This window comes from Halichoerus grypus, chromosome 8, assembly GCF_964656455.1.
Source record: "Halichoerus grypus chromosome 8, mHalGry1.hap1.1, whole genome shotgun sequence".
Lineage (NCBI taxonomy): Eukaryota > Metazoa > Chordata > Mammalia > Carnivora > Phocidae > Halichoerus > Halichoerus grypus.
In genome coordinates this window covers 63,519,984-63,539,779 of record NC_135719.1, presented here as the reverse complement: position 1 = coordinate 63,539,779, position 19,796 = coordinate 63,519,984, and the positions used below count along the sequence as shown (strand labels likewise).

The 19,796-nt window shown below is 38.9% G+C and overlaps 2 protein-coding genes and 1 non-coding gene across 4 annotated transcripts in view; 1 reads left to right on the top strand and 2 right to left on the bottom strand.

The window, feature by feature from the left end:
• The window catches only part of SHC4 (SHC adaptor protein 4), a 129,508-nt gene that overhangs the window by 41,144 nt on the left and 68,568 nt on the right, over positions 1-19,796 (bottom strand). For both annotated transcript variants that reach the window (XM_036075974.2, XM_078079390.1), the window contains exons 4-6: positions 17,259-17,378; positions 7,278-7,331; positions 3,187-3,238 (exon numbers count right to left, since the gene is read on the bottom strand). In XM_036075974.2, coding sequence (XP_035931867.1) covers positions 3,187-3,238; positions 7,278-7,331; positions 17,259-17,378 — 226 coding nt within the window. The remainder of the gene's footprint in view (positions 1-3,186; positions 3,239-7,277; positions 7,332-17,258; positions 17,379-19,796) is intronic.
• Positions 11,118-12,883, top strand: EID1 (EP300 interacting inhibitor of differentiation 1). Its single transcript, XM_036075976.2, has one exon. It carries the CDS (start codon positions 11,213-11,215, stop codon positions 11,786-11,788), a length of 576 nt encoding a protein of 191 aa, XP_035931869.1. The 5' UTR covers positions 11,118-11,212; the 3' UTR covers positions 11,789-12,883.
• LOC118525322 (U6 spliceosomal RNA) lies at positions 18,832-18,937 on the bottom strand. Its single transcript, XR_004912093.1, has one exon. It is a non-coding gene; the product is annotated as a U6 spliceosomal RNA (small nuclear RNA).

Genomic DNA, 19,796 nt, shown 5'->3' with positions numbered 1-19,796 from the left:
TTTTCTTAATGGCAACACTAATCCATATCACACAGGGTAATAATAATAATAGCTACTATTTATTATATACTTATTACGAGCCACCTATTGGGATATTTGCATTGTATATAATATCTCATTAAGTCCTCAGGAACATCTGATTTCTATTTCTTCAACAACCTTCATATCTAAAGTGTTGCCAAGTTCCATTAGTTCACAGATGTGTCCAAATGGTTCCTTCCTCCCCCAGTGTAATCTAAACAGTACCACTCCTGCCTGGGACTAATGGGATGTCCTCCAAATTGGACTCTACAATTCCAGACTGTTTTCTGCCCTCCGGCATCACTTTCACAAATACAAATGCCAGAAAAGTTATCATTTTGCAATTTCAATAAAATGGCAGAAGCCAGAATAATTGCTATAAAGCTCAAAATCTTCAGTGGCTCCCAGTGACCTTTTGGCCAGCATTCAAAGCCCTCTACACTCTGCTTCTGGCCTCGCTTTTCAGCCATGACTCCCCTACTTCTATTCCTTCCTTTCTCTGCAACCCCACCTTTACACACACACTCACACACCCAAACCCATAGCCCTGAGCTCTCATGAGAGGGCTCTTTCACCTGGGCCTGGATTCATTTCTCCCACAAGTCCTGACTGAGCCCCTGCTGTGTCCCACACGCTGTTGTCCAGGCCCCCCTCCTTCTCCATACACCTCCAACACACCATGTTTCTCTCTCCCACTAAATGAGGGGTCCAAGCTGGCCAGGAATTGTTTTTCTGCCACAATGATTAGCTCAGCCCCTTTTATATTAGTATGTAATTCATAATTATGTGTGGGCTTGAAAGCCGTGTTGGCACCTCTGGGCACAAATTAAAGTCCAGGGGCTCCGGTGAGGAGAAGGGATTTGACTCTGGAGGGGTGTGCAAGCAGGGGCTATGCTGACAAGGGAGTGGCTTCTCACAGAAGTTTCTACGACCAAGATAAATAAGAAAGGGAAGGAGGAGACCGGAAAAGGAGCAATAAGGAGGAGGAGATGACAACTTTTTAATCCAAAAAAAAAATTACCCTGTTTCTTTTTTTTAAGATGTATTTATTTTAGAGGGAGTGCACAGGGGGAGGGACAGAAGCAGAGGGAGAGAGAGAAACCTCAAGCCGACTCCCCACTGAGCACGGAGCCAGCCAAGGGGCTTGATCTCACACCCCTGAGATCATGACCTGAGCCTAAACCAAGAGTCGCACCCAGAAAATTACCCTATGCTTCTAAATCATCTATCTTCTAGGTAGACCCATTCCCCTAGAGAAGCAAGCAAGCAACTAGCATCAGTCTGTGAATGCCTCACCACCATTCATGGAAGAGCAATGACAGGCCTGAGCTATTCAGTGACTGATGGCAAAGTTACTCAACATCTAGACTTCCCGATCTACTTGTTCTTCCTTTCACCCTGTCCTTTCAGGTTAAGAGAAAAGGCTTTTTGTTCAGAGCCCTTCCCTAAAAGAGCATGCAGTGATTCTTTCGGGAAACTCAGGCTTAATTAAAAGAGGCTGCTCTTTTCTGGTATCTTCTGTTGTGTTCCATTCCTACACCCCCATTCCCCTTCACTAGTTTCTGTCTCTCCTACTCATCTTTGATGGTTATCCATTCTTCATTATATGGTTTACAGTGAGTCAGTTTCAATGGAGTATTGCTTAATTCTTGCCACCTGTTTCTGCTTTTCCATTTCATCGAGCCATGTTCTTTTGGCAAGCATTTGCTAAGCATCTACTACGTGCCAGGTCCTGTGTTAGCAGCTGGTCCTCATCATTTCCTTTTTGACTATCATAATAGCTTCCAAACAGATCTCCCTGCCTTAAGTTTCTCTCTGAATCCATCCTATTCCCAAATAAATCTTCCTGAAGCTCTGCTTTGTAAACAGCATTTTCCACCCAGTTATTCGAAGATTCAGTCCCTACTTATCAGCTCTATCCTATCTGCCCTCTAGATGTCTTTTAGACATTTTTTCCTCCATACCCAATCTGCATTCTAGTAAATATGTTCTATTTATTTACCCCCAGCATGCCAGGTACACTTTCACCTCTTTGTTTTATAACTCTTTGAATTTCCAAATTCTACTTCACGTGTACTTAATAAATGTGTTGGAGCAAACTCTATCCTTGGGGTGGCACAAGATGCTGCCCTAATAGGTTCAAGTTGAGGAGAAGAAGCAACCTAAGACTCATCCTTAAGAGGAGTTGAATGTTCCAGAATCAGGGATGAGAAGCAACACTAACCACGTCTGTCTAAAGAGGTCCAATGACTTAAGAAATTTCAGGCCCTTATCCCAAAGCTCCACCGGGAGATGAGTTTACTTAGGCGAACTTGCTAAATCCTGGGATGAGAAATCCAATCAACTTAACTCTTCCATTCACTCAACAAATATAGTTATTTTTGTTGCAACACCTATGTGTCTGGCCTTTTGATGAGTGCTTTGGAAACAGCAGTAAATGAGGTAGATAGGTTCCTGCCCTCATGGAGCTTTCCGTAGGAAGGACAGACATGAAACACATCAACAAATGAGTAAATAAAATAACAAAAATGTGGGCTAAGTGTTAATAAGAAGAGAAATAAAGTATTATGATGCAGCAGGGTGGGTTATGCTACTAGAGATAGGAAGTGCTATCAGTCAAAGAAGATCTCTCTGAAGAAGAGACATTTAAGCTGAGATCCAAAAATGAGAAGAAGCCAAACACTCAGTGACATGCCAGACTCTTTGAATAACAAATGCACAGGCTCAACACACATACACTCATGTGCATGTGTGTGCATGCGCGCGCACACACACACACACACACACACACACTTGCTGAGACCAATAATCTCACTGGCTTGGGTCTTCTGTGTAATTCATTCATTCATTCATTGGGGGTGTGGCAGCCAGTCCCTTCTATCATAACCAAAACAGCTTTTCTTTTGATTATACAAATAGATAATAAGCCTTTGGGTATAAGGATCCCTCAAATGCCTGGGACTTAAATCCCAACTATATATTTTTTTCTACTTTGTTCTGCTAGCAGGGCTATTTATTTCCAACTCAAATTCACATAATATTTCTAGAACCCAATATAGCACTCTAGTGATCCTCATCACTCTGTCTATTGAAAAGAACTGCTTGTTACTTTCTAAAGGTGCTATATACCAGCGCTTAAGAAAATCTAGAAGTTGCTTTCCATACCTCGTTGATTAACTGGATCTTTAGCTACATAGGCGACGTAGTCTGTAGTATCCTATAAAAAAGGGAAAATGATTGCATTTAAAATGAATGGATTATACTGTTGAAAGATAAGAGTACATTTAGGACATGATACTGAGGTAAGGACTTACATACAAATGTTTCTACTTAAAGAGAAAAGAAAAGCATCCTAGGAGGGAATATAAATACACACTGTGTAGTTCAGCCATTGTGGAGTCCACATCCTCTGCCCCTTGGAGAGAGAAGTTGAAAATTAAAAATTTAGAGGCAGATTTAGTGATACTTATTTACTGAGAATAAAAAAGAATCTACATAGGGAATATGTTAGGACATACATTCTTAAAAAATGGTTAGGGACTGTGACTGTCTCCTGTGTTGAAAGGTGAAATACCAGGGGTTATGCCACCACAAAGGAGTCATAAACTAGGAGGTGGTGCCATGATTTCCCAGTTGTCCAAAGAGACACCATCTATGTCAGAAAATAAGTCAATTACAGAGACACATTGGACTTTGTGGTTGTTAGCTTGCTTGTGTGCAGTGCGAGTTAACTTAAAAAATAACAAAGCAAAAATACAAAGCATTTATTTGATCAATATCTAGAAAGGAAAAATCATTTTTGAAAAAGAGAGCCCATGAAAAATCTAAGGAGTTCAAAAAGATGTGTGGCTGACTTTGTAAAAACAAACAAAAAGCCACTTGGTAATTCTGACTTTTATTGAAACAGTAAACTGATGAGTGATAAGATTTTAATAATTAAAGATGCTTTTTGTTATCTCAGTTCTCAGGGAAAAAAAACATACACACAATGCCATTTGCAGATTAGAAGTATGACTCTCCAGAGGGAAGATGCAATCAACTGGCAGGAAATAAAAGCCCGGGTATAATACCCTCAAGGACAATCACTTAATAACCCACAGTGAAACACGCAGGAAGCAGATTTCAGGGTCAGCATAACTTGTCTTCAGTTATTTTAAAAAATAACAAACACCTAAATAAACTTATCTTATGCTAACAGATAAAAGGTTTGAAATATCTTGTAAATAAATAAGGTCACATCTATGAGCTTTATTTTATATGAATTTAGAAGCAAAGCCACAAGTGCTGGGGGCTTGGCTGCTATTTATAAAGTCGAAGAGATGGGAGGACGCCAGCAACACTGTCTGGTGCATTAGATGGTGGGAAAGAGGTTGTGGGACCTTGTCCTCCAAACAGTCTCCAGCGGTCTTAGAGTTCTAAAATTCTGTAACTGTAAATTTCTGGGAGAATCTAAAGAATGTTAAAAGCAAGGCACAAATGATGGGAAAAAAATGTAAGAACATATATTTGTGACATACTTGGAATGCATTTTTGAAAAGGAGAAAGTATACAGACATACAGAAGCATTACCAAGAACTGTCTTCAGGGCTGACAGGAGGAAGACAAGTAAATGTCTTCGAGAAGAGAGTAAAGGTAAGGGTGAGCAAAGGTCAAGAGGTAAGGAAGAACAGCCAATATTTCTTAAACTTGGGAGGAAATCTGGTTGAAAGAAAGGTACTACATTGGGCCATGGAGACTTTTAGCATCTTGCACCCAGGTAGCTGTGAAGTTCTAAATGATCTCAGGGAGTGTCCTAAACAAAGCTATGGCCATGTGCTAGCAACAGGGGTGATAGCTCTCTCCCATCACGCGGTGCCAGGCACAGCACTAGCAGCTTACGTGCATCACTTCACTTCCTCCTTACTAGGCTGTGAGGCAAGGGTGCTCATTCCCCATTTTATAGATGAGGACCCCCCGAAGCCAGGAGAGGTTAAGTAAGTCAAGTCTCCCTGACTCCAAAACCTGGCACTTCACCTAGAGGACCCTGAATGCCAATGCTTGAGGTCACTCCAGTTTTCTGTTTTAAATTTGAATAGCAGGCTTTTTGCCCCAGTTGCAGAAAGCACAGGGGTCCCACTCAAATTTCCCCACAGCACTACAAATTCTTTACCATTTGTTTTTGGTAAGGGCAGTGCTTTGGTGGGTTGAAAGTATTAAAAAACTAAAGGCATGTGAAGATGATCTACAAAGAATTAGCATTCAGGAGAACTGTGATAGACATCATGCGGGCTTGCCTAGGGTAAACAATGATTTGCATACCAATGCTAAAATGACAGCAACCCTTGAAAGTTCAAAGGGAAATTTAGGGCAAACACATATAATTATTTTTAACCCTTAGCTTATAGAACTCATTACATAACTAAAGGAAAGTATTTGAGTTCCTTTATGGATGACTGAGCTATAACGTTAGGAAGAGAAGAGACAACGCTGGCCTTTTCAGGCTGGATTCAGTCAACCCTCTCTGCTTTGTTACCACGGTGAGGCCAGATTACGAAGCTGGCTGGATGGGAGTTCAGGTTCAGTACTGGGTCCAAGCTGCCACTGCTATGTGCTAGGCACCTTGCATGCCCCGTTTGCTAATGAATCCACAATCGGCCATCTGTGGAATCTCTTGGGGAAGAGGTAGAGCTCTTAAAATTTGGTTTACATATTAATTAAATGGTAGGACCATGGAACTAATCTATTCATTTGAAAATAACTATACCCAAAATTAAAGATGAGAAAATAGAGAAGCCTAAAGGGAAAATTAAGTGTCCATTAATAAAAGAAAAAAAAACACCCCAATGATTTGAAGTCCTATAAATAGGACTTTTCTTCCATATGCTTCAAATAAGTTCTGAAGACAGGAAATTTAGGTTTGACATGCTTGAACATTTTGAGTCACTGGTAGCCAATGTGGACACAAGTAATTACTGAAATTTTTAAAGAATAGGGTAATTTAAATAGCATTTAACTATATATTTCACACACGAAAAAGTTACACCAACAACCAAGTGAAGAAAGTCGCTTACTTTAGATGCCAGTAAGGGAAGCAATGATTACAACAGAGTAACTTCAGAACTTCACTTCCTTTTAGGATAGACAATAAGTTTTCCTTTTAAATATTTAGCATAGAGGTCAAAACTTTGCAGTGACATCACCTGCCAGATCTAGTTTTTACTACTGTTCCATACCTCTCTTAGATTTCTGAATTATATGTCTTATCATTTATGACCCTCCATTTGATTCCTCAATTGGAAGTGAGAAACTAAATGTGGTGGATAGAAAAAAAACAACAAGTATTATACTGGATTTTATTCCCCCATTTTGAAGGATACAATCTTTAATATTAAATGCTCAACAGAAAAGAAGGTAATACATTGTCAGGAAGAACAAGGTCTCCATTTGCTCCCTGTATGTTTTCTTGACCTTACTGATGTTCAATCCTTACGAAAATCAAACTCAGTCCTCTTCTAGCTTCTGTATGTTTGCAGGGAGAAGAAAAATGTCCCAATATCATGGAGCAGCAAAATCCTCTTTCTACCCCCTCAGTTTAAACAGATCTGTTTCTTGGTGAGTCCCAGGCTTCCTAACTTCAATGCCTCCCTCCTTCAGCTCTGGTTCAGAAGTATGGAGTAGGGAGTCAGGGAATGACCCTCCACTCTGTAAAGTAGGCTTGGAGAGCGACCACTTGCTCAGTCTCCCACAATTCATGGGGAATGAGGACCCTGTGGCCTCTAGGGAGGAAGGAACTGCAGTTCTCTCCTGCTAGCTAAGCTTTCCCCCTCCACGAGCTTCTGCAAACCTGGTTGCTCATTTTAGATGAGACTTTGTGGCCCTGGCTGACAGCCGGAATGGCAACTAGGCTTCCCCTCATATGCCAAATCCATTGCTTAAAAGTATCTGCCTGGAACTCTGTGTTGTTAAGAATGCTGAGGGGTGACTGGCAACACATGTACGACATATTTGTTTTTCATGACTTAGATGTTACTTACAAGAAGAATCTCAGATGATAACTCCATGACTCACAACACAATGGAATATTATTAGCTCATCCACTAATCCAAACATTTTAAAAATCAGTAACAGAAAATATTTTGTCAAAGCCAAATCTTTGATTGTACATAGCTACTCACAAATTGTAATAAAACACTGGAAAAGTTATGTGGTGGCTAACATGCTTTACATGGAAGTTCTTTTAACTCTTATAAAAAGAGCTTTCATGAGTCCATACTTACAGGATCCCCTCCAGAGGCAAATGAAATAGACTGCATATGATGATTTGCAATAATCTGTAAAACATAAACAGATTAAACATGGATGATGCTACAAATTAATTATGCCTAGTTACATACAATCTAACAGTAACGGACATACAGTTGTATGTTTTGTTTTTGCCTGCTCAGCATCCCTTTGGAAGCTACTCCATCCCCATTCTGTAATAATCTCATGAGGTTCAAGTAGGTTTGACATGCCCGTATCTCTGCCCCTCTCCTTATGGCTGGACATGGGATCCAGGCCTAGCCCATCAGAATGGGCTTTACCCTCTGGATAAAGCAAAGCCAATCAATATCATGGAGAGGAACTGAAATGGATAATAGGAAAGAATGCACCTCTCTCTGCCATTAAGGGCCTTAGTTTAAGTCCAAAGCTTCTGGGAACCATCTTTTGCTGCCATGTGGGAAAAGCCTGATGGAAGAATGAAGCTTTCCCTCTGGACAATATCAGAGCTGAGAGTTAAAAAAAAAAAAAATCTGGTGGTAATATTTAGTCCATCACTTCAACCAATACATTTCCCCCTTTATCTTTTTATGAATTTTTCTATTTTATTTATTAATTTTTATATAAGTTAGTTTGAATTGGGTTTCAGTCATTCACCACCAAAAGCATACTAAGGCCCTAACATTAAGATTTTCAATATGAAGTAGACTATCCCAGTGAACTGCATTAGTTAGCCAAGAAGACGATCTCTTTCACTTGAGAGTTTAGGCTTGCTTGTTTGGAAATCACAGTGTAATGACCAATTTACAGAGAAGTATTTGTCATACTGCTTTGAAGGTTCATTGAAATACCAACTGTGCATCAATTGGCTAATCTCATCGTCAGAATTGTTTAACCTAATCTATACACAACTCTGCTTACATAAGATGGTCAAGCAATTCTACTCTTAGCTGTATTCCAATGGATTGTGTAAATACTGCACCAAAGATCTTCTCAAGAAAGATAATTACTGCCCCGTTTGTAATAGCCCCAAACTGGAAACAATCCCAATGATGATCACTGTGATATTCAAACAATGGACTACTATGTAGCAAAGAACATATTTCTTGGGCAAAAGAAGCTAGACACAAAGAATATACACTGCATGGTTTAATTTCTATAAAGTTCAGAAAAAAACAGGCAAAAATATTTTATTCTGTTTCAAATCAGGATGATGGTGATAGTGGGGCAAAGGAAGAGAAAGCAAATGGTTTTCTGGGATCCCGCAAATGGTGTTTCTCGATCTGGGTAGTGGTTACACAAATACATCCATTTTGTAATAACCAAGCTGCACACTTACAACTTGTGCACTTTTCTATATTTGTGATTTCTATACTTATATTTCAGTTAAAAGTGATTACTTAAAAACATGGGGCGCCTGGGTGGCTCAGTCGTTAAGCGTCTGCCTTCGGCTCAGGCCATGATCCCAGGGTCCTGGGATCGAGTCCCGCATCAGGCTCCCTGCTCTGCAGGAAGCTTGCTTCTCCCTCTCCCACTCCCCTTGCTTGTGTTCCCTCTCTCGCTGTGTCTCTTTCTGTAAAATGAATAAACAAAATCTTTAAAAAAAAGAAAAGTGATTACTAAAAACAAATCAATATACAAAGATCAACTGTCATTCCTACATACCAGCAATAGCTAATCAGATATTGTATTGCGGTAAGGGGTATATTTTACAAGAGTACCTAAGTATAAAACTAGTATGAATCATGTAAGGCTTTTTAGAAAACTTTATCGAAGGGTATAAATAAGACACAAACAAGTAAAAAGATATATATCACTTCTATGGATGAGAAGACAATATTGTAAAGATGTCGATTCTCCCCCAAATTAATCTGTAAATTCCACGCAACTCCACTAAAAATTCCACCTATGTCATTTGGGTAACATTTCAAGCTACTTCTAAAATTCACAAAGGAGAATTGCAAAAGAGCTAAGGCAATTTTTTAAAGAACAAAGAGAGAAGATTTTCCTTGTCAGCAAGACATACTATAAAACGGCAGAAATTCATTTGAATACAAAGTCTAAAAACAAACTTACACATTCATTGTCTTTTAGTCTATGACAAATGTGGCACCAAACAGCCAACAAAAGGACAGTGATTAAATTAGTGGAGTTGGCTGAGTTAGCTGGATACATGTAAAAAATATATAAACAAATCCTGTCCTCATAGTATTTATATAAATGTTTTATCCATAAAAGATCTATTCAAATATTAGAAGACAAATAAAAAGTTATGCTTGTGATCTGTGAAGTAGGAGAATCCATCTTAATAGAAAGAAAAAGACATAGAAAAAAACCCTTCAATTTGATTACAGGAAAACTCATTTTAAAACTTTTGTATAAAAAAAAGACCCGTGAAACGAGACAAATAACAACAGGCAGGGAGCATATATTTGCAACATGTAAAACAAAGTACTCATATAGTTTATAAGAAATTCCTACAAATCAATAACAAAAAGAAATAAACCAAAAATAAGACCAGTTAATTTTCTTAAGTAACACAAATTTCAATAAACATATTGAAAAATACTCAATCTCCAAGAAATCAAGGCTATGGAAAATAAAACAAGATATCATTAAATTGATAAAATTGCTCAACAAAACCATGTGTGGCAAGGATATTCTCAAACACTGCTGAGGAGAGCAATCTTGGAGAGCAGTTTGATACTGTGTGTTAAAACTAAAGTATGCAGGGGCGCCTGGGTGGCTCAGTCGTTAAGCGTCTGCCTTCGGCTCAGGTCATGATCCCAGGGTCCTGGGACAGAGCAGCGCATCTGGCTCTATGCTCCGCGGGAAGCCTGCTTCTCCCTCTCCTACTCCCCCTGCTTGTGTTCCCTCTCTCGCTGTGTCTCTCTCTGTCAAATAAAATCTTAAAAAAAACCCTAAAGTATGCATACCCTACAATTATGCCTTTCCACTCGTAGGTTATTTGTTCTAGAGAAACATTGGTGCATATGGATGTGATTTAACCATAGTTTATAATATCGAAAAATCGGAAATTATTTGTGCATAATTAGGTCAACTATAGTATAGCTATACAAATGAAATGCTAGGAAAAAAAGACTCATCTATGTATACTAATAAAGCTAAATCTTCAAGACATTGCTGAGGGGCTTTTTGTTTTGTAATTGAAGTTATGTAAGGCATGCAAAAACAAAAACAAAAACAAAAAGCCCACACACAAAATTAAGATTTTTCCACGAGGACGTAAAGATCCATATAAATGCAAAGGAAAAAGATTTAAAGAATACACACCAAATTGATGACAATGGGAAGTTACCTCCTGCGAAAATAAATGGAACCAAGTACTTCTTCAGCACATGTGTTTTTAAGGAGATAGATAATATGTTTGTGAATTTAACTTTTTTTTTAAATGGGGAAAACAGAAGAAGAGCTGAATGGATCAGTTCTCAGTATTTTGATCGGTGGTTGGGAACACTGTGTGATTTGAAGGTGTGGATTTAGAAGTCCTAATCGTACAGATGAAAGGGGGTTAAAACCTTGGAGCAGAAGCGATTTTGCCTGGGGTGGGAGGAAGAGGAGCTGGAGAGAGCAGAAGGGGTAAGGAGCAGGGGGAGGAGGATTAAACGTTGTTACAAAGGCCACGTAACGTATTTTCAAGTTTACAGCATCATAAGCAGCGGAACGGTTAAGAAAGGGGAGATTAAGTAACTCCCTTATAGGCAGAGTGTCTAGCTAGGGAGTTTGAACGGATCGAAAGCTGGACCACCATTCCCCGCGGAACAGTGAGCAGCCCCCGCCGAGGGGCACGCCAAACGGGAGGCGGTGTCTGGGGGTCGCGCAAACGCACAGGGTCACGCAAGCGCACGGCGTTTGCGCACGCGCAGAACAGCTTGTCCGCGTAGCTCCGATTTTGCAAAAACGCCTTGCGAGAGGTGGAGCTGCGTGTACAATGTCGGAAATGAACGAGCTGTCCGAGCTGTATGAAGAGAGCAATGATCTGCAGATGGATGTGATGCCTGGCGAGGGTGACCTTCCGCAGATGGAGGTAGGCAGCGGGAGCCGGGAGCCATCCCCGAACCCCTCCCGCAACGGGGCCCCGCCACAGCTCGAGGAGGAAGGCCCAATGGAGGAGGAGGCGGCCCAGCCAATGGCGGAGCCGCAGGGGGAGCGAGGCCTTGCTAACCGGCCCAGCCCTGGGGAGCAGCCAGGCCAGCTCGCGGGCCCTGACTTCGAGAGCGAGGACGAGGGCGAGGAATTTGATGACTGGGAGGACGACTATGATTATCCGGAAGAGGAGCAGCTGAGTGGTGCAGGCTACAGAGTATCAGCGGCCCTTGAAGAAGCCAACAAGATGTTTCTGAGAACATCCAGAGCTAGGGAAGCAGCCCTGGATGGCGGGTTTCAAATGCATTATGAGAAGACCCCGTTTGATCAGTTGGCTTTTATCGAAGAGCTTTTTTCACTTATGGTTGTCAATCGCCTGACCGAAGAACTCGGCTGTGATGAGATTATTGATAGGGAGTAATTACGTGCTGTTAAAAGAGGAGGAAACTACTTGAGGAGAGACCCAACATTCCCACTGTCTTTTGGGTTCATTCCAGATCCAGATCGTACCGTGCCAATGAAAAACTTGATCCTCAAAAAAAAAAAATTTTTTTTTTTGTGTTGTTGTTTTGCAGAATAGAATAGGGCAGTGACTGCACAGTTATGAAAAAGAATTGTTAAGGAAGAAGAAAACCCATCTTAGGACTGTGGAAATCTGTTTTCAAGAATGTTCCTGAAACACCTGTGGCTTTGACTTTGTTATTGATCCAGATTATTTTCCTTGCATTGGAGAAAATACCTTTCACATTTCACTGTAAGGGATGGTTTTGCAAGAATAAGTTACGACCAAGACAAACTACCAGTACAAGACCCCAGTGATATTAATTACATGAGAAAATGTAACTAATACATCCAATTTAGGACTCAATATGTCTGAATCATTGGGACTGAAAGCCTACTGAGAGAACTCTGAAGATTCCACTTTGTGGTCTGTCCAAGCCAGTGATCAAAGGCTAAATTTTTCGTGTAAAATAAATTGGGTATGAAGCAAACCCAAAAAGAAATACGTATCATGTGTGCTGTATCTCAAAATGTGTTTTCAAGAGCATCTGAAACTTTGTACATGTATCTTGATCATTTATAAAGATACTATGATCTGTAATTCAAGGAAATTCGTTCTTACCATTTTTAAAACTCAAAAATTAAGACATCCATAATAAAATTTCAAATTTAGACATTAAAATGTATGTGAAAGAACAAAACAAACTATTTCTAATACTCTTACATAATAGAGAAATTGTTTTACTCGCTTTGTGTTTTTCATTTAACTTTACAGGTGAAAGACTTTGGTTGAACTTCATAGCATAAGAACTGTTTTAGTGAACATGTCAAGTAAAAAGAAAGCCCTACATCTAAAAAAAGACTGAACAATTATGCCCTCAACCTTTAAAAGTTTTAAACCTGTCCAGAAATCCACCTCAGTATCTGAAGTTTCCCTCTTTGTGTCCTCCTCTAATTAAGCTTGTTATTGGTTATGCACCAGCATTCAAGATAATAAAATTTCTTGTTCCGTGTATTTTGTTTGGCCAATAGTATTGTTCACATACTTTAAACACTACTTTTTATTGTATTGTGCTATTTTATTTTATTATTGAAACCACTTTATGATTTAAATTTAACCACTATAAGGGAAAGTGCTCCAGCTTCAAATAACTGATTTATAAATTAACTTGTGGATATTAAACTTGGCAAATTCCTATAAAAGGATTTGCCAGCTGAGAAAAGCTGTCCTATTAGCATTTTGCTGTGGTTATTAAGGTTCTGAAATTGTATAAGAATAATGTCAGTAAGCTGTGCCCAGTAAAACAGTGTTCAGTAGTCTGATCAATAAAAAGGTACCATCTGCTCGTTATGGCAGTAAAGGACACATCCAATACATCACAACTCAGCCTTATTTATGTTACAGTGATCTTGTCTTTTAGTTTAAGGAGGGGGGTTCTTTTCTGTAAAGTAGAGGACAGACGAGGGTGATAATTATTTAAATACTAGCTTGGTAAGTTATAGGATAGATAGGGAAATAATAGGAGGTGAGATGTTAGCACTTAACCTCTCCCATGCCTCACTTTCATTGCATTTTCAAACAGCTCTTAGTTGCAGCTAGATGAGTCTGCATAGATAATTGTATGATGTGAATTAACTGAATTTGGGGGTGGGGTGTAGGACGCCAGGGCACAGGTAACTAACCAGTTGCATGTACCTCCAGATAAACATCAGGAAATAGAAAAAAACTGGTCTTCAAACCAGGAAGCGTGATTAGGTTCCTCTCTGGGACTGAGTAGGGAGCAAGAGGAGAGGAAAAGAAAATGACTCCCTGTTGGGTTGGAAGGCTCATGTTGGGGAGAAAGACCTGGACTCCACAATGCACCCCTCCTGATGGTTGGTTCATTGGTCTTGGGAAAATGGATAGTAAACTGAGAGATTACTGAAATTAATGCTTGTTTGTATTTACTGAAGATAGAAAATGGTAGCATTTTAACACCCCTTTTAAAAGCATAAAATCACTTGTTTTAAAGGTTAAAGTTAACACATATTGGAACCAGCCTACCTGGTTCAAATCTGGGTTAATGGGAACTAAAGAAAGGAGTTCTAGAGAGATTCTGGTCCTTATTTTGTGAACAGGGGCGAGGGTGGGGATATGGAATGGGGAGAGGGAATTTTAAAAACCTTGTGAGTACGTAGGGTGATGGGGGTGTAGTTTTCTGGATCTATGCGTATAATAAATTTTTGCATAGATTGTCCTACATTGGCTGCCCTAAGGACACAGATCTATTTTGTTTGTCTCATGCTTCAAATTTCAATTCTTTAAAGACCAACATCTCATAACCGAGAGAGTGCAGCAAAACTCCCAGATTTCCATCTTTTTTTTTTTTCCCCAAAAGTTGAAGATCTGGCAGCCCTTGACCTATAGTCATGTGGGAAAAGCATCCAATATCCCTTTACGTAGGGAAGGTATTGTACTGCCATGTTTCCCAGTGTTGTCTCCCCAACATGGAGGCCAGGTGGCACTCACCATGTATCATTATGCTTGCACCACTGTTTTCCTTGTCCCTGGACAGTAAGCACTACCTGCCTGGCCTGTCTTCATGGAGACTAAAGGATGTCTCCATTTTCTGCCTATTTTACCTTCTTTATCTCTATTTTCCTTCTCAGTATCATCTCACTAGCTGTTAGAGTTGGTGGTAGGATTGTAGATACGAGTAAAGAATAGTGGGAGTGGGAGCTCTTGAGCCTGACATTTTTGCTTAAGTCCCTAACATATTAAAGTATGTAAAGCAAGTCTGTTGCTTGAATTTTTAAAATATACAAAAATCCCTAAAACTTGCTTTTCCAAAATGTATTTTCCACCCCAAAATATGGTAAGTTTTAAAAATTGCAAGCATTACATGTTTAATATAATTTTATTTTCTGCCTCTGAGACATTTTCTGGGAGTGAATGCTTATAATCCTGAAGTCGTTCTCAGTGGCTGAAGATGAATGTGAACCGCGTGACCCATAAATACTCTGTCATCTATGAATGCATCTACAAACTTGAACCTGTTTATGTTTTCAGTCCAAAGTATATCTTAGAAGTTGGGGGGTGGGGAAGGGAGGCATTACTATTTCTTGGTATTTATCTTAGAACTTCAAAGGGTAGCTTTCTTTAAGGAGAATTTAATTAGTAAATCATTCTCTCATGTACAACTATAAGCTCGCTTCTCTGCTGCCTTCCTCCCTTGAACATTTTACTTGCCCTTTTGATGGGATTTATAAAGCTTCTTGAGTGAAGCAGATGCAGTTGCACATCTTTTTTATGCCACTCCCACCCCCACCCCCACCGCATCGCCACCACTACCAAACCATTCCCCATAGGCCTGCAGAATGGTTCAAAATTATTTTTAAAAATCAGCACCTGGGTGTGAGGTCAATGAGATCCTAACTTTGGTCCTCACTCCACCAGTGGGCTGAACACATAACCATGCCACCAGTGCAGAAAAGATGTCTCACTTCCAGAGGCACTCATTGCTATAACTACTGGTAGTGGAAGCCACCCATGCCCACTGTCCCTACTTCTTTCTGCCAGAAAGATGAAGGGCATGTGACAATACCCCCTCTAATTGCAGTAGCCCAGAAAAATTGTAGTAGAAGAGAAAGCAATGAGAATAAACTATGCCCCTACCACACATACCACAACCCTATTCTTCCTAAATTCCCCATTCCTTCCAGTCACCCCATAGAAAGAACCATTTTTTTAAAATGCTAGTTATATTCTGCACATAAGGCCGTCACCATGATGGCTGTAGATTTGCTTACTCTTCCTCCCCTACAAAATTCTGAGATAATGCAAGTGCTTCTATACTCAATGAGATCTCACAGCGCAAGGCAATAAGCACCCTTGGTACCATACACATGGGTGAAAACTAAAAATAAATTTTACATTTACAAACGTCTTATGGGCAAAGCATCTGAAAGACTGATTGTTTTCCCTTCCAAGCACAGCCTCAAACGTCCTGCTGTCGTCATACCAATGGTATCCCCTCTCTTGGACAACCAATCAGGACCCAGCTAGACAGGAATTTATTTTGAACTATTTCATATTAAGCATTTTCCCCTATGGAGTTTTATACTACTGTGAAGCAATATATTTTACTCTGCTTTTGAACTTAGAACTAACAAAGCAGCCCTCAAAACTGCAAGTGAATTTTTTTGGCAAAAACACTGGAGTCAAAAATGTATATAACTGTATTTATATGTTACTGAAAATTTTATAATTTTATGTTTTAAAATATGCTTTCCCTGTTAAGCACTGAGTTTATGAAAATGTCTCAAGGAAATAGGAAAAATGTTTGAGTAAATAATAATAGGTACTACACTGTGCTAAGTGATTTACATTGATGATCTTACTTAATCCTCTAAATAACCCAATGCTACATACTATTGCTAAATCCATCCTTTCAGAAACTCTGTGAATAGGTACTATAATGTCATTTCACTAATGGGAAAATTGAGTGATAGAGTAACTTGTTTGTTAGTGGCAGAGCCAGGATTTCAACCTACATGTGACCTCCAAGCCCCCTGGTGTTTTATCACAGCCAACTACACATTCAACCTTCCATGAGTCCCTGATCAACAGTACTCCATAGAGTAAAACCTTAAATGTTAAGAACCTCGAATCACAACATACTAGACCAAGAAGAATTAAACTCTAACACACATAAATAACCTGATATATGGAATTTAGCTTAAAAAATAAGAAAGCAAGTCAAACAGTGCCCTAGTTGAAGGTACACATTTAGTCCAGTGCCTATTTATCTTCTATATTTGCTTCAGTGACGCTGTTCTTTGAGAAATAAGGTTCACAATGAGAACTCAGGCATACCATGGTATCATAAATCATCAAAGAAGAAAAAAAACTGTGTTTATGTAATAACGTTTTACACAGCATTTCAACCTTAAAAGTTGGAAGAAAATGTTTTATGCTTAAATTTCAGTCTGCTAGACTATTCGCCCAAACATCACCCTTCCTCTCTGTCCTTCATTTGTACCATCCATCCAACACACAGTCTGTTAGTTCTGAAAATGGAATTGCTTTCTCTTTGGGGAGCACTGGTGGAAAGTAATAAACACCCGACTCAAGAATTTGATTTGCCAAATGGTCTTTACAATGTTATTTGCACCTTAGTCCCTATTACAAAGCCAATTAGGTAGAGGCAAGTATGCAAGCAGTTAAATGCCAGTGACGGGTTAATGATACTGTTGTTCTAATTATTGTTATGCATAAATCCTTGGCAGATTTTTTTCCCTTGTGCCTTATTAAATTTAAGGCACACTCTGAAACTTTACTTTCTTTATTATGCCCAGACTTTTCTAGAAAAATACATATGTTAAACTATAAATGACATTCATGATCTTACCTGTTGGTTGTCAATATTCATCAATGTGAGGCTGCATGTTGAGATGGTCAGTTTAATATTCATTCCCGAAAACTGAAGATTACTTTTGCCAAGGACTGTAGATAGGAACTTAACTGGAGGCTTTAAAAATAGCAAAACAACACTCTAAGTTAAGGATTTTGTTACAGAATAATATTAGTCTTTTTAAGTGTTAAAAATGGGTCAAAACACATGTTCTTCCTCTCTATTTTACTTTACACAAAACAAATGAGATGGAATCCCTCTTTTTTTTTTTAATGAAAAGTTTTAAAAAATGGAATGCAGCAAATTTTTTTAGTAAGTAGTGAAATCTGAGCCCTCAGAACTTTTCTGGTACATTCCCTTCTCCCCAAGTATTGGGAGTAGGGGTCTGCTTTATATAAAAGTAATTCCTATGAGAGTTTGGGCTAGCTGAACTCTCCAGGCCCTTTGAATACCAGAAGTCTAAAAAAAGAAAGAATTTGTGTCTAGGTTTTTTTGTGATCATTAAAAAAAGTATGAAAAACACACATACCAAACATATGGGACACAGTGAAAGTGGTGCTAAGGGAGGAATTTATAACTATAAACACATACATTAAAAAAGAAGAAAGCTCTCAAATCAAGAACCTAGCTTTACAATTTAAGGAATTCAAAAGAAAGAACAAATTAAACCCAAAGCTAGTAGAAGGAAGGAAATAATAAAAATTAGAGCAGAGATCAGTGACACAGAGACTAGAAAAACAATAGACAAAATCAATGAAACCAAAAGTAAGTTCTTCAAAAAGATCAACAAAATTGGCCAAGCTTTAGCTAGATGAACTAAGAAAAAAAGAAATAAGATTCAAATCACTAAAATCAGGAACAAAAGTGGGGTAGGATGTAACTAGCAGTTCAACAGAAACAAAAAGGATTATAAGAGAGTGCTATGAACAATTGCACATTACCAAACTGGATTACCTAGATAAAATAGACAAATTCTTAGAAATATTAAACCTACCAAGACTTAGTCATGAAGAAATAGAAAATCTAGATAGAACTGTAACTAGTGAAAAACAAAAGCAGAAACAGCAACAACACTAGAAAATAACCAGTGTTGGAAAGGACGTGGAGAAATAGAAATCCTGTGCACTATTGGTAGGAATGTACAATAGTACAACCACTACGGAAAAGAGTATAGCAGTTCCCAGTTCCCCAAAAAATCAAAAACAGTATTGCCATGTGATCCAGCAATTCTACCACTTGTTATATACCCCAAAGAACTGAAAGCAGGGACTTGAATAGATAGTTGTATATCCATATTTATAGCAGCATTATTCACAATAGCTAAAACATGGAAACAACCCAAGTATCCATCAGCAGATGAATGGATAAGCAAAATGTGTTACATACATACAATGGAATATTATTCAGCCTTAAAGAGGGAGGAAAGTCTTTTTTTTTAATTTAAATTCAATTTAATTAACATATACTGTATTATGAGTTTCAGAGGTAGAATTTAGTGACTTATCAGTTCTGTACCACACTCAGTGCTCATTACTTCAAGTGCCCTCTTTAACGCTCACCACCCAGCTACAAAAGTATGGAACACTTCACAAATTTGCATGTTATCCTTGCCCAGGGGCCATGCTAATCTTCTCTGTATCATCCCAATTTAGTACATGTGCTGCTGAAATGAGCACGGGAGGAAATTCTGACACATGCTAAGCACGGATGCATCTTGAGGACATTATATGAAGTGAAATAATCCAGTCACAAAAAGACAAATACTGTATGATTCCACTCAGATGAGGTACTTAGAGTAGTCAAATTCATAGAGACAGAAAGTAGAATGGTGGTTGTCAGGGCTGGAGAAATGGGGGACTGGGAAGTCATTGTTTAATGTGTATAGAGTTTCAGTTTTACAAGATGAAGGGTTATGGGGATGGATAGGGGCGATGGTTGCTCAATGATGTGAATGTATGTAGTATCACTGAGCTGTACACCTAAAAATGATTAAAATGGTTAAAATTTTATGTTATGAATATTTTACCACAATTTTTTAAATTGGGAGGAAAAAGAGTATAAAGATAATATAGTGCATAAAGGGTCCCTGGCATGTATTAAGTATGCAATCAATGCTAGCTATCAAAGGAAATAAACTCAATATATTTTTCTTTCCATGTGTACTTTCTGGAAAGATGATAACCTCATTTGTTTTGTTTTATTTTGTTTTGGGGTGTGGACTCCCTATTTTTGAAAGGAGAAAGTCTTAAATGAGTGAGCTTGTTTGTTGGGACCATCCAGTAAAAGCATCCTATTTGCAGAGGTTATGAGAGGCAGGAGGAGGCCAGAGGCTACTTTGGGGCCATGGGTTTTGTCAAAGAAACTAGTAAATAGGGAATTCTAATAGAATTCAAAGGCCACTTATCAGTGTTTTTCCATGCCTTGTGGCTCATCTGAGTCACTCTGGGTGACACTGGGTTCAGCCCTATGCAAAATAATGAAGACTAATAAAGAATGAGGCAGGGTGGTATGGAAATAAAGCACAAAGCTGGAAAT

Coding starts and splice junctions, on each gene's coding strand:
- EID1 (XM_036075976.2), top strand. CDS start 11,213: ATGTCGGAAATGAACGAGCTGTCCGAGCTGTATGAAGAGAGCAATGAT.